The sequence below is a fragment of the Thermobia domestica genome, chromosome 11 (genome assembly GCF_964235325.1).
Source record: "Thermobia domestica chromosome 11, izTheDome1.hap1.1, whole genome shotgun sequence".
Lineage (NCBI taxonomy): Eukaryota > Metazoa > Arthropoda > Insecta > Zygentoma > Lepismatidae > Thermobia > Thermobia domestica.
In genome coordinates, this window is record NC_137464.1 from 246,906,818 (window position 1) to 246,932,807 (window position 25,990).

The window sequence follows — 25,990 nt, forward strand, 5'->3', positions numbered from 1 at the left end:
TGATTTTTTGAAAGGAAACATTCTCTAGAGCTTGTTGGAGAACAAAATTTGTACTAATATATATATATATATATATATATATATATATATATATATATATATATATATATATATATATATATATATATATATAGTGTTAATGTAGCTTATTTAGCATGAGATAGGATGTCATTACAAAGTTTAAATTTATATGTTTTAGTGCTATGAAATTATATTTAAAATGTATGTTTCCTTGTGACAATATGTTATTTTCCTTAACTTACTTTCGTACATGGTTCGAGCGAGTCAGTATGATGGTTATCCTGTTGAACTGTGTGACGCTGGGAATGTATCGTCCTTGTGAAGATGTTGTTTGCGATACAAATCGATGTAAAATATTACAGGTAAGCCCAGTTTTTTAAAAATAATACATATTTCTATTATTATTCTATTATACTGTATAAAATTGCATACGTATATGTTTATCTGTTTATCAATCTTAAGAAATCACCTATACTTAATATTAACGCCTTGTGTTCCAGATATAATTTTCCTATGTACGTGCTGTAATACTAGGTTTTCATTTAGTGTTAAAGAACTGCCTTGAACGTTATGTAGGGCATAATTATTGTGCACGTGCAAGGAGAGCCTTCACATTACTGATACTTAAAAAAATGCATTCTGGAACATTTGGGCTGAAAAAGGAAAATTTTAATGTTCTGAAGGGATGTTGTGCTGCTTCAGTTTGGCAACACTGACTGGAGACCAAGAAAATATTTTTTTTTTATTTTTCTTCTTTCCTATCTCGAAATATGACCTCGAAGTTGAACAATCGTCTTTCGTCAAAACAAACATATTGAATTGATAAGGCCAGCCATCTAGTGAGACAAAATATTATTTTTGTCAGTAAGGTGCTGTCACCTATTGAGAAACAGTAGAACTAACTCGTACTTTACAGCTACTAAAAAATTTCATCACCTCCAGGATTAATACGACTTGTAAGAAAGGATACGTTTTCATGTCATCCCCAGGAATGTCAGTGGTATTTTGCAACGGAATATTTTATTACACTTACCTTAAATTTAGGCAGATAAAAATCTCTTACATAGACTTAATATTAGAAATATTTGGATACGTTTCCCAGCGTTTTCAAAAATCTTATTTCTAAGGCGGAAAAAGGACATATTGTACATTTTTCTTCACATTAAAATAGATGCTGTGTATTGTCATCACGGAAAAAAAGGCTGAATCATTTGAAACAATTTTTTGAACATAATTTGTGCTTAGCAAAACCTTTTTTTTTTTTTTTTCAAATCATGTCACTTCTATGAAAATGCGTAAACTAAGAGAGCGAGTTCAAACTTTATGCGAAAATAGGGTAGAGTAATTTGGGGGGAAGTGAACATAATAAACATGAAAGTGAAAAATTCTTACACAGAAATGGTAGCACGGCTGATTGACAATTATGTATGAATAGGACAGACCTTCTGCATTCTGAAAATACACGTATGGTTCATATCGTGTCTGAAATAACATGCACAGAAAAAAATGAATCATACAAGGTAAATTATTCACTTCACCCTACACGTGGGGATGAAGTGAATATACATATGGCTTGAATTGGTGAGAAGAAGAAGTCTCCTCGATATAATGTAAATAACATGATATAAACCGCTATATAATGAGTATACACCTAACGAAGAACACTTATGCCAACCCGAATCGTGTCCAAAGTACCGTCTCGGGGGACATTGAGTTGTCTGACCTTGCAAAAAAGAGCACAATATTTGAGTTTTCAATAGATCTTGAACCTAGGTTTACTGTGTATGAGACTGTGGTTTAGAGGGCACACAAGAAATAGATGTAAATATGTTCTTTGCTCCATATTGTAGAGGAAGGTTACCAAAGAGCACGCACTTAATATTCATTTTCAAATAGCTCCGAAAGTAATGAAGCAAAAATTATATAAATTGTACAAAATTTTAATTGAAGTTTAGGCTACATTGTAAGAAATAGAAAAGTTTACTACTAGATGTAGAAATGGAGATATACGTTAAAAAGTAAAAAAAAACTCAAATGCGTACTCTTAAGGACCAGTGTCCCAAAGAGTGCGTTTTGCGGTCCCTAAGAGGGCGCACTCAACACCCATCATACTTGAAACCTAAATCCCTTCGTAAACTTTATTTTACCCTAAGGTTTGCTTCCAATTGTTTGTATACAGGCGATTCTGAACTATTTTGCTTTTGCTTCCAACAATTTCTTGATTACACGTCCATGTGGTTTTAGAGAATATATTATGAACGCACACGAAATTTAAAACATTAAAGAAAATCTTCGTTTAGTTTCACCCACAAATTATGATTTTTATGAATAAAATTAATGATGATTTTTTAAATTCTTAGTTCGTGGTTTCATTACATTATTCCACCAACTGGAAAAAAATCCTGAACAACATCTTTAGTGTATGTCTTTTTTAATTCTTAGTTCGTGGTTTCATTACAATCGTAATCGAAGCCATATTTCTCTCAGCATCTTTCTCCAGAACACTTCCAGAATCTTTATTTCTATCATTTCCTCACTTCTTAGGACGACATCATCATACCATGAAAGGCAATGGCAAACTACCATGGACCAAAGGCCTACCTTCGGGCAGAACACCACATCATCATTGTAATTTAAGAAATTTTGTGAATTTAAAATACTTCTTATAGAAGATTTACAGTTGGTGCTTGAATCGAAGACAAACAATTACAAATAATTCTACAATTCATTCAAACGTCAGATTACACTCCGAAAGCAACTGATGAGAATAACCACAGTCTGTAATATGAATGCCGCTACCCACACACACTATCAAAGATATTCTCTTAAAGAGTACGTGCGCGTTCTTTGGTAACTCACTAACGCGCATTCTTTGGGAAACAGCAGTCAACTCGAGTAAAATTCAAGTTACAACAAAGGTATTGCAGTTAGCTGCTATATCAGAATAATTTCTTAACTAAGAGTATTAAAATATTACATCAAGAATTCAAAAAAGTTATTTTTAGCTGTATTTTCTGTTTGCAGCGAACCGTTAACTTCCCTTTTCTTCGTATCAACTCTCACACAATGACGCATCAAACAGCGTAGCAATAACAATTCTGTGTGTTACCACTTCAGCGTAATTGGCACTGCGCGCTCTTAGGGCGTGCGTACTCTTTGGTAATCCTCCTCTATACATGAAATGATTAATGATTAATTATATATGGAATGTTTAACAGAACTATTCACATCACCCCAAAATATGTTAGTCACTTCACCCCACCTCGTCGTCTTTTTTTTTTTTAAAAAAAAACATGTTCTGTAGCTTTATGTTAGCAGTATATTGAGGCACATCTATATATACATGCGTACCTAATAATCATCACATGCTGCTGTGGAAGTATTGGGTACAACACGATTACTTCAGAAAAGAATTACCCTAGTTTCTTACTGTTCCATATTACAATAAGAGCAAGAAAGGCTACAAATCTACTCACTTTCACTGCTGTCCGTGCTCGCTGTATTCTATAATTCGCTTCTTTCCTCTGTACACTACCTTCTTCATCAGTCCCAGACTCAATACTGCACATACAGGGGCTTTGTAAGGTCAGCGCCGATCGTGCTTTGTTGCCACATATCATTAGCCTTAACTATATTCACTTCACCCCTATGATCATTTTCCCCCAAATTTCTCTATTTTGTAACTCCATCAATTTAGGCAAATGAGGTTCGGTATATAAAATTCTTTGGAAAGTAAGGGAACACATGCTTTAGTGTTTTCAAAAAATTCGTTTCAAAAGGGGGGAGTCAATTTCATTATTATTATTTTAATTCTCCTTTTTTTATATTGTATCCATGAAACGGCGAAAATGAAGAAACCTTTCAACAGTTTAATATGAATTTTTGATTGACCTGAGATTTTATCATGATACTTCGATACAAAATTCACATTCTAAAATGGTCTAAAGAGTTAACGTCTTTGAAATATTTTACATAATCTTTTTTACTATCCCATGCAAAGACATGCATTTTAGCTAGTCAATAATAATACACTGCGATCTCGATAACTCGAAGGAAATAGACAAAAAATTTCAGTCATCGTGTTTTTAGAGTAATCAAGGTGGCCACAACAAAAATTCAAGTAAAGTTCCACGTTCGTGATTAAAAGTGACTATATAACCTTAGTAGCTCCTAGTTTTATCAATTCAACCTCTAGAATTCGAAGTTACAGAAGTTCCTTAAATTAAAAAGATTACTAATAAAAGTAAATTACTATACATGTATTGTTCTTGAGGGGGGGTGGGGGCTTTCATGCCTAGACATAAGTAAAACACAATTACAGTACACATTAGCAACAATGACAGGTACGTAAAAGCGTAGAGCTATAGGTTCGAGTTATCGAGATCACACATCTAGAGAAATTCGAATTATAGAGGTAAACTTCGACTCATGGAGGTTCGCAAATACGAAAGTTCGAGTTACCGAAGTTTGTAAATATGATTATGAAACCCTTAAAATTCGATTTATCGAGGTTGTAATTTTTGAACATTCGACTTATAGAGATTATTGTAAAATTGAGTATTATGGAGAGTCCAAGGGATGTGAAAAAAATCGAGGTATCAAGGAATTCGAGATATCGATGTTCGAGTTATCGATGTTGAGTCCAATTTCAAGTTTAGAATTAACTATTGTCTTCTATAATTTTGTCAAAAACATTTCTGACACAATATTATATTATTTTTACTGAGCAATGAAGGAGTACTTTAGGCATTTCATTACCAAACGAGGGTTATTAGTTAATGGATACCTATACACTCTAACATATATTCAAAATCACACCCTACAAACTAAGAATATCATATATGTACAGTATAGTGTTGATCGGTAATTGATAATATATATCCTATCCTTGGTTCACTGCTTACGGAAGTTAGTATTATGTTCCTATCTTGTATTATAGTCTCGGGTGGGCAGGAAGGCAAACAATAAACCAATTTGTCACCGGACAGCATGAATGGAAATCCGTGTTTCTATCAATGAAATAAGCTTCTTACTACCAATCACCGTTCTAATGCATCCGAGCTTGACAGAACACATGTTTACAATGCAATTCATTAAACATATGATGGCTATCCGTCTGTTTTGTTTGGTGGCTGAACTTTGATGTTACGTATGGAGGTTACATTGTGAACAAAATTACTGCTTACAGTGAATCATCGCCTCCACATTGAACTCAAAGATTGTGTAATGGAATGCAAGGTACAATTATAGGTTTGTTTACGACATTTTTGTCTCTGTCTAAGATATTCTAAAATTGAATTATGTTTAACATTACTCAAAGTGCCCAATTTGAAAAGGAAATTAAATATGGTAGAGCGCGAAAGAAAAGATGTAAAGAATATGGAGTGAAAATAAACATTAGAAAGACAAAAGCAACGGAGACTGCAAAGCAGCAATCGGTAGTAAATATGGCATCTTGAATGAGAGAAAGTAGAACAGATGAATAGATTTTTTCTTATATATCTGGATGGTATTACTAGTGAAAAGCAAGAAGTACAACTGAAAATAAAAGCTAGATTAGGAATGGCAAAAGAAGTTTTTAGCAAGAAGAATAGTTTATTCTCTAGGCAGTGGCGTATTTAGGGGGGCTTCCGGGCTTAAGCCTCCCCCCCGAAATCTTACTTACTATAGTAAAGTATATGAAATATCTTGCAGAATTTTCACATTTTCAGGCAAAGCCCCCCCGAAAGTTAGCAAAGCCCCTCCGAAAGTTAGCAAACCCCCCGAAACAAAATCGTAAATACGCCACTGTCTCTAGGGTCCCTGAATAAATAGTTAATAAAAGAACTTGTAAAATTTTTCGTGTGGAGTATTGCATTTTATGAGACAGAAACATGTACACTACGCAAAAGGAACGAAAAAATTAGAGAGTTTTTGAAATGTGCGTATGAAGGAAACTGGAGAAATATAGGTTGAACGTAAAAACGAATGGAGTGTAAAGAGATAGTGGGAAAATAAAGAACAATGTTAATGTATAGTTGTTATCGAACAATCAAGGCAGGTGAATTTCGCGTCGTTCAACGTTTCGAGAACTGCCAACATTGTTCTCATCTTCAGGATAAAGTATGAGAAACAAAAAGAGGAGCCTATACTATATATATGCTGGCAGGAAGGGGGTGAAGTTTGATTGGTCAATGGTAACGTCCAATCAGCATCAGTCTATGGCCTTAATTGTGATTGGCTGGTTGGTTGGATTGAGTAGCAAGCCCTTATTTGTTGTTTTATATACGTTTTATTGCAATGAGGTAAAAACATTTCGAGAAAGTATTTGGACATGTCGAAGTACAATCCAAGTTGGTTGTCGAGACATTATTTCTCAGCTTATTAAATCTGGATATATGAGAAAGCGAAGAATAATCAAAGCAGGCAGAAAGGGCAAGAGCTATTCCATCGGCAGTCAAAGTTATGGTAATGATTTTTAGGGATTCATATGGTATCGTTTTCATTGACTACTTGAAAAGTTTAAAACTTCCTATTATAGGTCAGTAGCTAGTATACCTCCTTATTGCATGGTTTTCTTCAAGAACTGATAAAAAAGTAGCCCTATTTAGCGAAGATTAAACTTCTTTATAAGGTCAATACCCCGGCTCACCATCTACAATTTCCATCGATAAAACTGGTGGCTTACACTACGAACCGTTACCTCCTCCACCATGTTCTCTAGATAATCTCCCTCTGAGGTATTCTTCTTCAGAGACCTGAAGACCTGGCTCAGTGAAAGTCGGTTACTATCTGATGAGGAAATCGTGATTGATGCAGACACCTATTTCGCACCTTGTGACAAATTTTACTTTTTGAAATGCATAGAAATGTCGAAAATCATTATCATCATCATCATCATAGGTATTCTGCCATTATTGGTAGGTCACTTGCTGCAACTGAGAAGCTTCCATGTTCCATAGTCTTTTGCCAACTTCTTCGTTTTCACGTACGACTTCTCTGCTTTGATATCGTCCATTAATTGTAGTCGCCTTCGCCCCTCCCTTTCTTTCCTCCCACCATACGCTCTAGCACATCCCTTATGATGCAGTTCTTTCTTAGTCAATGTCCCAACCAGATTCTCTTCCTCTTCTTAATAATATCTTAAATTATTCTTTTTCCCCTACCATTTCTAAAACCTTTTCATTTGTTTTCTGCTAGACCCAGCTAATTCGCTCCATTCTTCTCCACACCTACATCTCTAGAGCTTCCAGTCAGTTCTCATCACTTTTGCCTAACGTACATGTTTCCGACCCATACAGTACAATACTGCACTCGAAGTATTTTATGAGTATTGTCCTCAACTCTTTATTCAAGGTCCCACAAAGTAGTATTTTCTTCCTCCTAAAGGTTTCTTTCGTCATTCCTATCCTTGCTTTCATTTCATCTTCACACTTCATATCATTACTAATAATACTACCCAAGTATCGAAAATTGGTCACCTGTTCTATTTTCTCCCCTCCTACTTCTATAATTTGACACCGACCCCTTCGTTCCAATCATGTCTCTGTCTTTTTGTCTTTCTAACATTTATTTTCATCGAATATTCTTCACAGCCCTTCCCCAAGTTCTCTAACATATTATTTATTTTCTCTTCAGATTCTGCAACAAGTGCCATATCATCTGCAAACCGTATACACCTAATCATTCTACCTCCTATTTCACTACCTTCTTTTTTAAGCGCTTACCAAGTATTATTCCTACACCATTATGACCGGCCTTTTTATTACGTAATGTCGAAAAAGTTAAACAAAATATACCGAGATAAAAGGAATCTATGTCGGAAACTAAACTGATTTTCATTGCAAAATACAACTTTTTCAGTTTCAAAGTCACAGACTTATCAAATCGCCTTCATAAGAAGTGTATACGGTACTTATTTTTACAGGACAGTACACTTGCAGCCGTTTCCGTATTTTCATTTGTGGCTCATAATTTGTAGATTTGGCAACGCTGTCAAAAGAAATGAGATTCTGTGATTTGAAGTAATAATACGCGAATAAACAAACTATATGATACGGGTTATGATTCTGGAAACTACAGCTGATCAAGAGATGCTAAAAAAAAAAAAAAAAAAAAAAAAAAAAGGAAGGAGACATCAAATAGAAATGGAAAAACGATGTTGTACCTTTTTTTTACTTTCTTTCTTCCCATAAGATGGAAAGCAAAATAAAAAGAGATGGGGTGAATATATGCAGAAATTAGGAGAAAGAAATGTTTTAGACAAAGAGGAAACAAAACTATATATATATATATATATATATATATATATATATATATATATATATATATATATATATATATATATATATATATATATATGGGGGTGTACTATACATGTGGACTTTATATGTGTAATGGGCAGAGGAAGCACCTAAAAAAATGAGATGAATCTCATGCCGTTTTCAGAGCGAAAAATTTGTTTGCAAATTTTAATTCAGGCTCCAACCATCTCTTTGTGATGCCTCAAGGAAGACAAGGGAAAAACATACTAAAATCGATAATTTCAACAGAATGGTTACGACCGAAACACAAACACATACATACACACTTATGAAATTACACACATCTCGTTCAATGGTGTCTGTTGATCCTCTTCGCTTTCGTTTACTTTCGTGTACAGTATCTTTTTTTTTTCATATACACATTTTTTTTTCATGTTTCAGTTGGTTTTGTTGTTCTTTGCTATTTTGTTTCTCCCCATTTGCCCTTTTCCCTCTTCCTCACGGAATCCTCACTACTCCTCCTCTTTACCTTTTTTTTTTTTGTTTGTTTGTAAATGACGTCAAAGAAGATTAGCCATTTATGATAGCCAAAGCTTTCGGTGTTAATGTATCTACGTCAATTCTCTACGTTTTTTTTTTTTTTTTTCCTCTTTCGGGTCGGACAAGTTTCAACATGTTTAAAAATGTATTCAAAGGTAAAAAAATGGCACTCAATGTACTATCTAGTTTCATGTTTTATTTTTAATATTTTTTCCTTATTAATATTACAAGTAGGCCTTTGTATATGCGTCACAATTAGGCAGCATGTTCGTAACCATTAGAAAAAAGGAATTAATAATAGATACTACATTTATATACATGTATACATTGAATGTAAAAAGTATTCATACACCTCAGAAAATGGTAACATGTAACTTATCGCGGTGAGAAAACACACTTGAACTGAAAATGTGTATTTTATTTCTTCAAGTGTAGGAAATATAACACAAAAATACACTGATATGAAACAAATTAGGACTGTAGCAAAAAAAGAAGCTACTGTTCGTGCAGGAAATTCAAAAAGGTAGTGAAAAGAAAGAAATATCAATCACCGAAAGTATTCATACATTTCACTTAGTGCCTTTGTTTTGGTCAGATTGGGCCATTTTAGTACTTCGTAGGAGATCTTTTTGCTGCTTTAATAGCTTTAATACGCTTTGCCATTGACATTACCAAAGCCTAGGTCTTTGATGAGGGAATTTTCTGCCATTCCTCTTGCAGAGCAATTTGCAAGTCTTGTTTATTCTAAATCGGTCGTTTTCTAATCTGTTTGTCAAGGTAGTCCCATAGATGCTCAATGGGATTAGTGTAGGGGGGTTGGGGAGGTGTTGGCATGTATTTTGGCGTATTGTACAAGATCCAAAGGCGCGTGTTTAAAGCGGAATGCTTTGGATCTTTGTCCTGCATGAATATGAAGTTTTGTCTAATGCCCATTTGTCAGCAGATGAATGGAGATTCGATTTTAAAATATCAGTGTACAGATAATGGCTTATAATACCATCTATAGAGTGCAAGGACCCTACACCAGATGCACTCATACACCCCCAAACCATGATAGAATCACCACCATGTTTCACTGTAGGTTTCAGGTTTTGTTTTCGGAACTCTGTATTCTTTTGCCTCCACACCATGGTTCGTCCATCCGATGCAAAAATGTTAAATTTGCTTTCATCCGTAAATATCACACGATTCCAGAATTATTGTGATGTATTTCGGTGTTCTTTGGCAAATGTTAACCTTTTCTTCCTATTGATTTCACTCACAAAATATTTTCTTCGGGCTACCCGACCATGAAAGCAACGCTTTCTTAAGTAATCGCGAATCGTAGAATGTGAGACATGCACTTTAAGTTCATTATGAAGCTCACTTGCAAGCTCTGACACACACAGTCGCAAATGCCTCTTTATTTTTCGAACTATCAATGACTGACAACACGTATTTAATTTCACTGGACGGCCTGTTCTATGTGCATTTTTCAACGTTTTTTCTCTGTCCCATTCTATCAATAATACTATGAATAGTCCCTCTAGGCTTACCAACAATGCTTGTGAATTCAGAAAGTGACTTGCACTGGTTATGCAGACGAATTAGAATTCTTCGTTCCTCTTCTGTAGTTTCACGACCCTTATGCCCCATACTGCCGCACTTCCAAACTCCGCGATAATGTTGTGAACTTGAGTGCACTCCACGGGAATGTAGAACAAATTAGAGTGCCTTTATAGGCCCGACATTCGTTTCTGTACACGGAGAGTGAGGTATTCCTGTGAGAGTTGTGGTACTGTATGAACACTTTTTGCACATGAATTTTCAGACTTTTCATTTTTGTCCCTGTAAAGAAAGGTCAAAATAGCACTTGTTGTTTATACTTCCCCCAAGTCTTCCTTCCCGGAACACCTTTTTCTAATTGCCCAGTGAGTTGGATCTACATATCATGGAAGCGGGACAAAATCACATTTTTTACAAAAATATTGCCTGTATGAATACTTTTTACACTCACTGTATATGCTATTTCAGTAAATAAAAAAATAACAATATGTTGAAGCAGAAGTAATAAAATGTTAATTATTTATTAGACTTTCAAACTATGCCATGCACAAGTATCGAAAGTATTTTATAAAACAGCTTTGTCTGTTTATCCGTCTGTCAACAGGTGTCAGGTAAAAACGGTAAAACATATCGAGACAATCCCGTATCCAGAGGGGGTCTAGGAGGAGCCCGGCCCTCCTAAATTTTTCTGGCTCCCCTAAAATTTTCTCGGTAGACTTGTAAATGAACTATAATATGGTGATGAACTATAATGTGATTGTATCGGCTCCCCCTAACTTCAGCCGACCCACAGTGGGGCGAAAACGCAAAAAGCTGGCCAAAATATGATAACTATATTCAAATTGAATTAAATTTAGTATTAAGGGGTTATTGAGGTTTCTGATTACGATTCTGCAACTGAAATTGAAAAAAAATGGCGGATTCAAAATGGCGAATTCAAAATGGCGGAATAAAACTTGCAAGAGTCGAAACAGTCGTAGAAATGTTCTCAAAAGTGGCGATAAAGGAGTTATTGAGGTTGCTGATTACGATTCTACAGCTAAAGTTGAAATAAAAAACAAAATGGCGGAATAAAACTTGCAAAAGTCGAAAAAGTCGTAGAAATGTTCTCATAAGTGGTGATAAAGGTGTTTGTGAGGTTGCTCATTACGATTCTGTACCTAAAGTTGGCACAAAAACGTTCTTAATATTGTCGAGGTTGAAAAAGTGGAAAATAATAAGTCACATATCCTACTGAATTATTTTCTTTATTTACATGTAAGAAAATGTAAATGTTCCATAACACAATGTTAAATAATTCAGTATTATCAACACTAATTATTACAATCAAAACAATACACATCAATTTTTGTTCTTTTAAAACTGAATGCAACTTGCAAAACTAAATGAACCTTATTTGTTCTTTCTTTTGTTTTCTTGTTGCAATGTTAAGATTGTAACATTTATATGCATTATTAATTTTATATTATATTTATACTAGCAGCGTTCACCCCGCTTCGCTGCGGTCACCCCGGAACGCAATAAACTTTGTTACTTAGATAATTTTTACTTTTTCGCTTTCAAATTGCAGTAAATGTTAACATTATAGCGCCTGTCATTTATGTTAACCCGCCGAGTGACACGGTCATGCGGGTTGCATATAAATACGTTTATTTTTATACCTATGATGAACTAACAAAGGATTTGTACGTTATGGACACTTGAATGGTCAATTATCTCAAGACACTGGTAATTAAAAATTAAAGTGATATGATAAAAACCATCTAGGGTCCAAATCCTAATAACCCCCCAAAAATGAAAGAAATTGGTTCAGCCGTATTAGCGTGATGAGCTAACAAAGGATTTGTGCGTTCTCTTTTATATAATAGATTTTATTTTATTATTTTTTTATAATTTCATTTTCATAATTTATATTATTTTATATTTTATATTATAATTATATAAATGTCAATGTTCCTACATTTGTCTATACATAATGTATACAGATATACTTAACATTACTAAATTAATAAATTTTCTGTTTCTTCTTACAAAATCGTGCACCAAAGTCAGATTGGCACGTTTTGACAGCTACGTTTTTGTCGACAGCATTAATTAATATTCAGACTACCATTCTACAAAATATGCCACGAGGGTGCACATAATGTTTTCAACGCTTTAAGTTAATAAAATATATAAACAATGTGAAAATTTTGCCTGACTTGCGATTCAAATTATAAATTATTACATCATTATTATTAATTTTTAACTTCATACAGTTATTCTACTTACCAGTACGATATAGGAAAATTTTACAGATTTAAAAACTATGAACGCGTTCGAAAGTTACAACCGTTTCAACGGACGCGTTACAATTCTTCTATAGTTTCTTCTCTACGCGTTTGACCTGCTGAAGGGTCTACTTAAGAGTGGTTCAGGTAGTCGGAATAAAGTAAAAACTCTATTCTATTTATGGATTTGGGCCCTTCTAAGATCACTCTAGCCAACTACATAAAAAAATTCCTATATTACTAACTTTCGTTTTTTTTACTTTTGGCCAGCTTTTTGCGATTTCGCCCCACTGTGCGACCCCCCCTACATTTTTGGGCTGGCTACCAGTCTGTATCGAGATGCGACTTCTGCATTCAGCATTCCAAGCGTAACTTTAGATTTCCTTTCGTCTGTTAACTCTCTATTCAAAACGGAAATGGTTCAAATTAGTCATTTCCGGTTTGAACGTTTATCTTCATAGAACAAAAAAGCTACATGTAGCAGATATCGAGAAGCGTTTTATAAAAACTGAAAAAAAAACATTCAGCGTTCAAGACAACATATCATGACTATCCACAACACTCTAACAATACCGGAAGTGCTTTAAATTTTTTCTATTCCTTCCAGTTTAAATACTGACTTTCGTACAGCAAAAATGGTAAGTGCTATCAAGATGTGGTTTTTGCAATTGATTCAGTGTCCAAAGCATGGGTTTCATCTCCATTAACCCTCTATTCAAACCGGAAGTGGTTGAAATAAATTGTTTTTGGTTGCAATCATTATCGCCATAGAACAAGAAACAGTAAAAAAATATACTGTATATAGCGAGAAATGGCTTTTTGATATGGATTCAGCGTCTAAGGAATAGGTTCTGTGTTTGATCTTCTATTGTAACCAGTACTTATATATGCAATAATTCAAGTTTGAGTATTCCTATTGAATTCTCATAGTTTGAAAGTCATAGCTTCACACTGTAAAACGATACATATTTTCTAGACTTCCAAATTATGCTAACGGTCGGAAGTTTTATAGAACGGCTTTGTTCATCCGTCTGTCGACAAGTATCAGAGAAAAAACAGATGCGGGTTTTCTGCTAGGGATGGGCAAAACCGGTTTTTCTTATAAAAACCGGTTTTTTCTTATAAAAACCGTTTTTTTTATAAAAAATCGGAAACCGATTTGTAGAAAAACCGGAATAGGAAAAACCGACATTTCGGTTTTCTCCAAAACCGGTTCGTTTTTCACCGAAACCGGTTTCGTTTTCTTAAAAAAATGGTTCGGTATTCACCGAAACTGGTTTCGGTGAAAACTTTTGGAAAACACATAAAAGTATTTCTGAGGAAACGGAATCAGTTTCCGGTGAACAACGAAACACTATTCTGCTCAGAAATAGAACCAATTTAGGAAAAATACCGGAACCGGTTTTGGAGAAAACCGATAACCGAAAAACGGAAACCGGTTTCGGCGAGAAACTGAACCAGATTTTTGGAGAAAACCGAAACCCGGTTTTGGCGAAAAACCGGGTTTTATTTACATTTTCAAAAACTAGTTTCGGTTTTCCTAAAAACTGAAAACCAAAAAACCGGTTTTTTGTGCCACCACTATTTTCTGCACGGTCGATTCACTGTCCCAAGGATAGGTTCGATCTCCTCCGATAGTTCTCTATTCAAATCGAAAATGATCCAAATTAGTCATTTCGGTTTCAACGTTTATCTTCTTAAATAGGAAATGATAGTAGATAGCAAGAAGCGAATTTTTTTGCAAATGATTCAACGTCTTAGGGCAATGTACTATGACTATCCTGAGCACTCTACCAAAACCGGAAGTGGATTAAATTTACTACCACTTCGGTTCCAATACTTATTTTTAAAGAGCAAAAACGGTAAAAGATACCAAGATGTGTTTTAATAATTGATTCCTCGTTCCAAAAGTAGATTCCATTTTCTACGTTAATCCTATATCCAAACGGGAAGTGAGCTAAATAAACCATTTCCAATTTCAAAGATTATCACTTTAGAACAATCTGGTATTATATAACAACAAGGGGTTTCCTGCAAACGATTCATTGTGTCAAGAAAACATATCAGAACCCACGACAATCTACCAAAACTGAAAGTGGTAGAAATTTACTATTATTTCCGTTTTCAATACTGATTTCGGTAGTGCCAAAACGGTAAGAGAAATCGAGATGTAGATTTTTGTCATCGATTCAGCTTCTCAAGAGTAGGGGTAAAAGTGGGTCTGAAAAGATATTGGGACGGTAGGTAGTGGCATGATGTTATGCCGTACCCCTGGATATCTTTGCCCATTGTAAATTTTTAGGAACTGGGGGGACGTAGTACATATTTTTTGGAGGTGGGAGAATGGCGTTCCCCGCGATCCACCGCACTTTTACCCCCTACTCAAGACTTGATGCTACCTCCTCTCTTAATTCTCTATTGAATTCATCAGTCTTAAATTCAAGCTGAACATGCATTCAGTTCTATTCCGTTACAATTTGTAAGCTGCTCTATTGTTAATTAAGAAAAAAGAAGTTTACATATTACTTCATATTCTGCTACTACCTTGATGAGAAACTGATTTTAATGCTTTTTTAAAACTAACTTTTAAGTTATGAATGTTTTACTTCGACGCCTTGTTTATACAGGATGTTTCAAAACAACACCGACAAAGTTTGGGAGGTGATTCCTGACACCAATTTAAGACGAAAAGTATAGACCAACCTGGGTGCAGAAATCTGCCACTTCGGAATTATAGGCTGCCGAAAACATCAAACAATGAAGTTTAAAGGTCCATAGCTCTAAAACTATAAACGCTTCACTTAAGAACTAATATGTGCGCTATCTAAATACTGTATCAATGTTTCAGAATCCTGAGGGAGTTTCATAACAATTTTTATAGAGGTAGTTGGTGAGTACTTCAAATTATATGTCCGTAGCCAAACATCCTCTACAAAAATCGTTGCGTATATACCTTAGGATTCAGAAACATGGATTTTTGTATAGTTCTTAGGTGAAGTCTGGACACGACTACTATAGATCCCATAGTTTTGGAGCTATGGACCTTTGAAGTTCATTTTTTCATATTTTTGGCAGTCTATAACTCTGAAAGAAAGCATTTGTGCACGCAGGTTGATCTATACTTTTTGTCTTATCTTGGTGTTAGGAATCATCTCCCAAACGTTGTCGGTGTTGTTTTGAAACACCCTGTATAAGGTCGGAATAAGGTTTTTTTACAAAGAACCGACATCAAAATAATTGAATAAGTTTAAAGGGATATAGTGTTGTTGTAAAGGAAATATACCACATAAATTTAAGGGAGTGAGTCGAGGACTAAGAAAGAATATGGTTGGAATAAACATTCCCCCAAAGATCAAAAACATAAAATGAAATGAAATTTCTAATTTACTTCCCGTGGTTATGCCCTGCAGAGTATAAAGAAGACAGATGAGAAAAGAAATATTTTAGTTTAACGTCCCGCGATTATGCCATTTACGATAAAGGAAGAGGGATGATTAAGACAAATGAATAACAATGGAATAATTGGTGGAATGAGAATATGGGAGGAAACGGGAGGAACTCCGAGAAAACTCACGGACACGATGTTGTCCACCACAAACTTATATGGCCGGGGATCGAACCAGGGACTGCACGCAGCAGGTAACTGATCTAGCTTTGAGCACGGCCGTCCCCCAAAGAAGATGGGATGATCAACGAAAGTGATTCATAATGAAAGAGTAGATGGGAATAAGAATGACAAAAAGTAGGGAGAATCCCGAGGAAACGCACGGAAATTTTTAGTCTACCACAAACTTGTGTGACCTGGGATTGAACCAGATACTTCTCACACCAGAGGTGAAAGCTCTACTGCTGAACCACCATGCCTCCTCTGCAGAAAAGCCGCCATGGAATAGATAAATTGACATTAGAGGTCTGCACGGGCTCGGGACGAACCCGAGGGCCGAACTTGGAAGACCACTTAGGGCTCGGATCGTAATTTTTTAAATATACAACCATATTACTCGGGCTTTAAGGAGAATCGTTCTTTAAGGAGAACTCTTAATGCACAACTACAAAAATAAACCTCTAATTGCTGTAAATTTTAAAAAATCAATTTTTACTTTAATTATTAAGTTTCTGTAATCCGGGCTCATTTGATTATCACAGGGGATCAGGGGGGTAAAATTTCAAATATAGATCCATATTTCTCGGCCTTTTCTAGCCGTTGTATATACTGTATAACGATATTTATTTGACCGTTCTTTTTGGAAAACTTTTAAATCACAACTACAAAATTAAACCTCTGATTGCTGTAAATAAAAATACAATTTTGCGTTAATTATAAAGTTTCCGTAATTCAGGCTTATTTCGGGCTCACTTGATTATCACACTGGCTAGGGCCGGGCTCAGGCCTAAAGGCTAAGACATATTTCGGACTAGGGTTGGGCTTTATATTGTAAATTCACGGGCAGGGACCGGCTAAAAATTACAGCTCATGCAGACCTGTAACTGACATACTAGACATGGTTACCTCCTGTTTCGCAGAATTCCTTGTCAGTGTGCATCATTGCCAAGTTTACCTATTCTTGTTTCGCTGAATACCATGAAAAGTTTCGGTAGCAAATCAATATTAGAAATATTTGACGAAAGGACCAACATAAATCTAAAGAGGTGTGACTCACATTAGAGCCTTGTAGCACAAGTGCAATCGTGATTTACTGCAACAAAAACAAATTACAAACACAGGGACAGATAAATAAATAAAATCATTTCCATTGAAAAATAATAGTATGAACCTTAACAAATTTAGTTTACAGGTGAGACTCTAAATTTCACTTTGTCTTCATTAAATTGTAATTTCAACTATCTAAATGAATGCAATGAGATATTGCACTAAAATTCGGAATATCAAACTCGCCGGAACTAAACCTACTCTTAAGAACCCAAGTACTACTGTCTAATCGTCTCCACAAAGTTAAATTGCTTGTTTCCAGCAGTCGCATTCTTGGATTGTTCTTGGTTCAAAAGCAGAATGAATCTGTATATATAGGGCTGATTTACCGTGTATGTCTACTTTGTATTAAACTTGCAATACTAAACCTCGGCATTGTCTGTGCTTTTTCCGCTGTTGTTATCAAATTTGTTTCTTAATGCCCTGAAACATTAATAAAAATATAATTATTACAACGTAAGGAGTCAAATAACAATCCAATAAAAAAGTAAATATTTCTATATTTACGGGTGAAAGGTTGCATTAGTTCGTCAACATTGTCCGCCAAGGAGTCTGCAAAACCTGTGCCTGCGGGATGTCGGGTACATCGTCTAGTGTATATGGTAATGCATCAGGAATGTCTTTAAGAGGAGCAAGTGAAACTACATCTACTCTCCTAAGCTATTTCCTCATATCATTATCAGCCTTGAAAAATGAAGTTAACCCAATATATTGTACCTTTCTCCAAATAGATTGGGTAAAATTAAACAAACAAATGCGTAATGTCGCTTGCTGGAATGTTTCTCTTGTAGCGTTTATTGCCGTTTGTTCAAAGCCAGTCATAAATTCTTGCACACGAAACTTCAAGTAACAATCTTCTTCTTCTTCTTTTTTTTTATTTGCTGAAGTATGGGTGTATATAATGACTGGCTTTTGCTTTGCAATAAGCAGAAGAGGAGCGCAAAAATGACCGAAATACTTTCCGTGCAATGTATATAACTCTGAAAATAGACGTGGGCAAATTTTAAATGTTCCATTCATCACTATCTTTTCATTCCTTTCACTTTACAGAAATTCCCTTTCACTTTACGGTGTGCTGATATACCCGTCACCTTCATTTTCTTAATAATTTATGAAACCGTTAGTTACTTACAATTTGTATATGCGATTACAATATTACGGTGGAATTCATTTCTCAACATGTAATACAAATATCGGCATACTTCTGGTGCAGTAGGTCTATAGGCTCTCCACAAACGTATGTAAAAAAATCTCATTCTGCGAAACAGGAACACACACTTTGGATTATTTTTCTCTTCTTCGAAACATGGCAACGCTGAGCATGAAAACCTTTCTGCGAAACAGGAACACACGCCTACACACATACACATTTACAGTTTCATATTATATTTCGAGTTGTAAAAAGTCGCTTCGCTGGTTTCAACAAACATACATTAGCACCTTGCTTTAAATTCAATATCTGGGTCAGATTTTGCCTTTCAGCTTTGAAAAATATATGTTTTTATACAAAATGGAGAATGAATGTATGTGTATATATACGTTAACCCATTTAACATGGACTACTAATAGTCTTACGAGAAAATATGCGTATGGTCCCAGTTTCATAACGAATAATATTAAAAGAATGGTTTGTTATACGATAGAAAGGGTTACGAAGCGAATGGGGTTTCAGATTTTAGCTTTAAAAAAGAACTTAATTGAGATTAGAATTAAAGGGAATCTCTACAAGATCAGTTTTATTTTATTCTCTTTTGAGAAGCACACGTTGCACTACATGTTTAATATGCATGCCAAATTAGTACAGATGAAAAATTGTTAAAACACCAGAACACGAGAAAATTATTGTTAGACCAGCATTTTCTATATCTTATTGAAAAGTCCATAAAATCCTCTATATGTATGTCATAATGTGTATATTTGCCAAACGTAATGAAGAATTCATTTTTACCATACATATAATATTCACGTTTCGTCTCTTTTTATAGTTCTTCTTCCAATGCTTTCAAGCGAAGAAATTGCTGATCGCAAACAAAGGAATTCAATTAGGAAGCAGGTTGGAAACGCAATGTTAATGGCAAATACGGGCCATTTTTTCCCCGCTCGATATTTCTTTAACTTCCCGGATATGCTCTATTGTTTCTTTCTTTCTTTCTCTCTCTTTCTTCCCTACATTGGTTTCTCAGTGCTGCAAGACACAATTTTTTTTTTCTTGAGAAATTTCCATCAACGGAAATTTCTCTCATTGGTGTTATTCATAATCTAAGGTTATTTTAAACAGTTTTCATTGGATGTAGTCCTTTTGCTTAAAATACTACCGTATTAATATTTTTTTTCAAATCTACATCATTTTTATACCTTCTTTGTCATAAATGGCAGTCGCAAATTGAAAAGGTTTCTTGCATAACTCTCTTCTTCTAAATTAAGATGTTTTCATGTATTAATTTCCTCAGATAAAGTTGAGAGGTATTTAAAGATTATGTTTCTCAGCTAAAATTGTGAGCGCATAGTGGCTCAAGAGTACAGTGCTAACCTCTGCTGAATGGGGTCCCTAGTTCTATTGCCGGCGAAGTAAGTTTGTGGTGAACACCATTGAATGCGTGGGTTTTCACGTGGGTACTTCCATTTCTTCCCACTTTCCCATTCCACCAATTCTTCCATCGTCATTCACTTGCTTTAATCATTGTCTTCCTTAGCCTAAGGTACATAATCATGGTATGTTAAAGATTTCATTTTATTTCAAGTATTAAAAAATGTAATTTAACCCCTAAAAGGAAACATGGCTGAAAATTCACCCAGATGAAAGTCATTTCTTTTGCTGCAGACTGGCAACACTGCGTTGACATTTGTTCTCCACGCTATGTTTCTTCCTGGGTAGTAGCTTTATGATCGTGGTGCAAAGTTGTTCATACTGCTTTCAGTTTATGCTATATACGTTGGCTTAATTTTTACCCATGTTTCCTTTCACGTGACTTTCTCCAGTGAGCTATTTGTGAAGAATATCGGGATGTTATATGCAAAAAAAAAAAAAAAAAACGCACTCCTTAATCATGATTTGTAGATGTTTCCTCACCAGCTTCAAGGTGAATAGCAAATAAAGCTCTCTGTTAATAAGCATTAGCATTTTTCTACAAACTGTTTTTTTTTTCAACTTTCATACAGCTGTAAAATTTAATACCTCAGAAATATAATTATTATTCAAAAATCTTTTAGATTTCTCTACTTAATTTTTCACCATTTTTCTTTATTCTATTAAGTGAAAATGCATTCTTAATTACTTCATAAATTTCCAAGCACATAATTCAAACTATACAGTAATAATGTAACATTTATGAGCCATGGGTGAAAATTCACCCATGTTTCCTTTGGCGTATGTAAAAATGATGCTTCCTTTTAAGGATTAGAAAACGAAATGAAATTTTTGAGTGTTACGTCCCACGATTATGCCGGTCAGGCCAAAGGAGACGGTGATAATGAGAGATGAAAGAAATGGTGGAACAAAGAAAGTGGGAGGAAACAGGAGAATCCCTAGAAAACTCACGCACACGGTGTTTGTCCGCCACAAAGTTCACTTGGCAGGAACAGGGTTTTAACCCGGGACCCCAAGCACCAGAGGTGAACGCTCTACCACTGAGCCACCGCGGCCCTTTTAAGGATTAGAATCGGATAAATTTTACAAAAAGATCATGAAACAGATAGACGGATCACATAAACACAAAATTCATGTTGAGTTAAACGATAGGTATTTGTGTTTTATCCATGACTACTGTCTCAGATTGTTATCATGCATTTTGGTTTTGTCTGCATTGAAAGGGAAGTATCTCTTATCTTAAAGTACTGTATCTACCTTTTAGACATAGCTATTTGCTGTGACGCTGTCTGGACTACAAATCTCGCTTCCAAATAGCAGCATTCAATATCGAAGCGGAAACTATTCACAAATTGTCGTGTGGTGTATATTTTACTGCCTACCAGCTTCTATCCTCCTTTCATTGGCATTCCACAGCCAATGGAAATGCTAATGGAAAACGGAGGAACGAGAATTAAACAGGAAATGTGGATGTAGACGAAGTGAGATTGAGCGGATGGTTGTACTTCTCTCTCCTTCTAAGGTTTAAGCTTATTTTCAAGGAAGAAAGCATGTTCTTACATGCTTCCTTCATCATCATCATCATCAGTATCGTAAGTGTTGTGATACAACTGCTACAGCTTTTGCTAATTACTTCGATTTCGACGTAAGAGTAAATTAACTATATGGCTTTAAGTAGTTGTGTTCATCGCAGTAGAAACGAAATTCTATCGTGTGTCAAACCAAACCAGTGAGGCTTGTTTTTACTTAGCTCCTATTATGTGCCGCAGCAGAATTAACGTCTGACCTTCAGAGTTTCTCATGACAAGGCATATTCTAGCTGCACTTTTCACAGCTAAATCCAATTTAGTCGGTTTTCTTAGCACTTTATGAACCATAACGTCAGATATTTTTCTACCTATCTGCCAATTTTATTTTTATTACAATCTCAAATATATTTAGTACTAGCAGAATACCCGTCCTTATCTACAGTCTGTGTTACAAGATTATTTCTTCAAAATTTAGAATTCCTATGCCTATTAGTTTCGGAGACCTGGTGAACAAACTGCAAATTTATTTCAAGCAGCACTTTCAATCTTTTACGGATCGCACTGCATTTTTTCCAGCTTAGATGTTACTTCATATAGTTGCACGATGTCTGACATTTAACAGTCTTCCGTATATTACATACTTATACATATAATAAATACATCAACTGTATGATATATACATCCATCTGTATATGAAATCCTTACCGCTTATATACATTCATACGGAAAATACGTATAGATGGAATATTTATACGAACAATATTATAAAACATGCACTTCCAGTTATACGTTTACTGAAGGATGTTATGTATATGGTCGTATTTTTAGTCCAAAACTACAGAATTTACGCATGTAACCTACGTTATTACGTACGCCACATATGTTTTTTTCTTTGTGTATTTTTAATGTTTGCGTAAGGATAGCAACAAGAATGTATAATGCAAAATTAACCTTAATCGTATAGTGAATACTGTTCTAAAATATTAATTTTGTATTATTTTTTTGCTTTGTTGCAGATTTTTGATGATTTTATTTTCGCCTTTTTTGCATTGGAGATGGCAGTGAAAATAATCGCAATGGGGTTCTGGGGAAAAGGAACGTATATGGCCGACGCGTGGAATTGGTTAGACTTATTTATAGTTGTAGCTGGGTAAGTATTTAAAATATGCTCATTTCATTTGTTACAATTCACATAAGTGTTAAAGTGGTAATTAAAAATTGATTTCTCGGTGCTTTAGGCACATATTTCTTCTTTGGTGATGTCACTGTTAATATTTAAGGAATTGTTGAGGTAAGATTTTCAGGTATAGTACATCGCTATAGCAAGCGACAGTGTTACGAAATGTTCAGATTTGCAAAGCTATTATAGGTTCTTTCCCGTGTTTCCATTTTATGTGCGTTAAGATATTCCATTTTAATGAATTTTAAACTTTTAGTATATAACAGGGTTTGTCAATCTGGGAGGCGCGACCCATAAAGGGGTCGCGAGAGGGTTTCATGGGAGACGCCAAGATAAGCAGAAGAGATAGATATAATTAGAATCTAATACCACAAATATTTTTTAATTATTTTGAATTTTGTTCTGATAGGCATATTTTTTTATTTTTATACATACTGTTAAGAACAAAAAAAAATAGGTCTTCTAAACATTTTCAACAGGTGCAGAGTTGTTTAGAAATCAATTGAAATGAAAGAGGTACGATATGAAACTAATGAGAACTGCATAATGAAATACCAGAAAAATACAAGTGCAACAAAACTTGCATATTGAAATACAATTAAAATTGAAAACTAATGACATACCTGAGCATGGTGATAATTCACTAGTGCGGCAATGTCCGGTTCAATCTTCGTGACGCACATTATCAAGTCATTTTAAACTGATAAGCGATTTCTTGTCTTTGTGTTAATGCTTACCATGGAAGAAACACACTTTCGCAAAAGTACGATATAGCAAATGGAATTATTACTTTTAAAAGAGCAGATATCAGACCAGGATATTCTTCTCTCCTCTTCAGCCAAAACGTGTCCAAGTCTTCGTTACAGAAAACCAGTTGCAAGGACTTGTCGCTTTTAGTCCATTCGCTGTTAGGGGGGTTACTGTATCCAGTATATACAAGAAATGGGTTCCACTATTATTTGAAACAGATAGATATCGTGAAATCTCCGCAATAGGTATATTAAAAATCCCACACAAGCTTATTACAAACCATAAATTATAAGGGGATAGCTGGAGAGGGATGTGATAAAATGGGGGTCGTGATAGGGTTAGGGGTCCAGCAGGTCCGGAACCCCCGCCCCCCAAAAGTTCGTAACTCGAAATAAAGTTGTATAGTTTCTTAGTGTACTTGTTTAGTAGGGAAATGATTGATTTAGCCCATCTTACATTTTCATCTGTACTTTTTCTTTCGTAATTAAAACAATGTAGTTATGTAATTTCATCTGAGAATGTAGATGGCAGCGCTTAACAATTAGTGGTGTCTCTAAAGTAAGCCTCACTTATATTTATTATTATTATTATTAGAAGAGATACTGTACATATCGTGAGTTCTTTTTGTATCACATGATGTATGGGTCCTTAAGGTTTCGTGGTAGAATGGAGACATTACATGGACTTGATGTGAGCACCGTATGTTACACAGATTGGCGCGCCATCCAGGTTTGTGACCGTAGATATAGCTTCTTTAATTTTCATTCACAGTTTCTGACGGTTTCATGGTAGAGGAGACACGGAAACAAAGAGAATTCTTAATGTAAGAAAAAAAATATATCAATCAGGTTTTTCTTTTTTCGAATTTCATCATGCATTTTCAGCTTCACCAAACTCAATTAATTGTCGCTTTAATAAATAGCGACTCATGCGATTAATTTTGGAACTGCACGGAGAGGCTGTATTGAAACAAAAGCAAACCGTATGGACCTGTGCATCATATGTAATAAAAATATAAACTAAAAGTACAATGGTTTTTTAATAATACATTTTTAAAATTGGGACTTACTTTAGACACACACTGTATTTATCGTTTTTAAGGTACAGAATAACCAGAGCGTACGCGGGAGTTTACTCACCTAATATTTTTATAGTACAGCCTATTATTCACGTATATATACGGAAGAATGAGCGTATACGGGGGCGAGTGTACGCTATCCTGTATTTATTAAAGTGGTCGAGTATATACGAGTTTTAGCATTGTATCACTAAGAATAACACTGGCTAATTACTACATATACATGTATGTCTTGTAATATTGGACCCTTCCTAAATTTTGCTTTCTATCCAACAAAAAATTCTGGGTACGCGCCCATTCTTAGTGCATTATTTTATTATTTATGATATGTTAGTTTTCATACGTGTAAGAGATCGGTCTAGCGAGATAGCGATTTAAGGGTGCAAACTACTAAATATTTTTCAAAAGCTAACAATTTTTCTTTTGCCAGTTTTTCGTAAGTGAAAAGAGATAATGAAATGTAACTTACCTCAGTAATAGATAATGTTATTCTACATCCGAAAATACGAATCGGAAGAATTTTCAGTGTTGTCATCCATAGAAATTACAGTGTGACCATAATTTGAATTACCCAAAAATCTAGGTTATGGCAGCGACTAGAAAAATGAACTCAACGGCAATTGATGACTTATCATGCTGTCTGTGTTCCTTGTTAATTACTTTTTAAATAATATTTATATTTTAATTTTACTGTTTATTAAAATTTATTTATTTTGTATTCTTTATTACAAAATAAATACAATTGAGTTCATTTTTCTTCTCTGGTGTAGAATAACATTATCCATTATTGTGGTAAGTTACATTTCATTATCTCTTTTCATTTACGAAAAACTGGCAAGAGAAAAATTGTTAGCTTTTGAAAAATATTTAGTAGTCTGCCACCTTAAAAGCAACTAATGAGTGTTATTTCATTAAATAAGCTTTGCGCATCTTTCAATGCAAGGAGTAACACTATTGCCTAACTAGAAGCGCGTAAAGCGATAGAGTGCTTACTTCTGGTGCACGGGTTCCCTGCTTTGATCCCCGGCTAAGTAAGTTTGTGGTGGACATCATCATGTACGTGGTTTTCTCGAGACGCTCCCGTTTTCTCCCACTTTCTCATTTCACCAATTCTTACATCATAATTAATTTGCCTTAATCATCGTTTCCTTTAGCCTAAAGGGCATAACCACGGGTACACTGAAAGATTTCATTTGTTTCTTTCATTAATACAGAAAAAAACATCTTTCTTTATTTTACGTTCCTCATATCCTTATATTTTATGTCTATCTCAAAACATCGGAATACCGTATTTTAAGCTTGGCTGAGAAACCGTTTTCAAACCCAGTGTAAATTGTCTCATGTTCTATTCTACGAATTGCAATCCCCTTTTGAGACGTTTTCGCCGACGATACGGAGCGTGACGGCAGGAGAACGAACGGCGGTATACAAATTAAACTTACTACCGTGTGGAAACATTGACTCCAGCGGCATTTCATGTCTGGATGACGGAACTCAATGCATATTGTATAAGAGTTATTGATGTACGGGTTGACT

General features: G+C 34.9%; 1 protein-coding gene across 1 annotated transcript in view; it reads left to right on the forward strand.

The window, feature by feature from the left end:
* The first annotated feature begins 253 nt into the window (after positions 1 to 253).
* Ca-alpha1T (Ca[2+]-channel protein alpha[[1]] subunit T) overlaps positions 254 to 25,990 on the forward strand; it is a 316,291-nt gene continuing 290,554 nt past the window's right edge. Inside the window, exons 1-2 of the mRNA XM_081731934.1 lie at positions 254 to 383; positions 22,463 to 22,596. Coding sequence (XP_081588060.1) covers positions 291 to 383; positions 22,463 to 22,596 — 227 coding nt within the window. The 5' untranslated portion in view covers positions 254 to 290. The remainder of the gene's footprint in view (positions 384 to 22,462; positions 22,597 to 25,990) is intronic.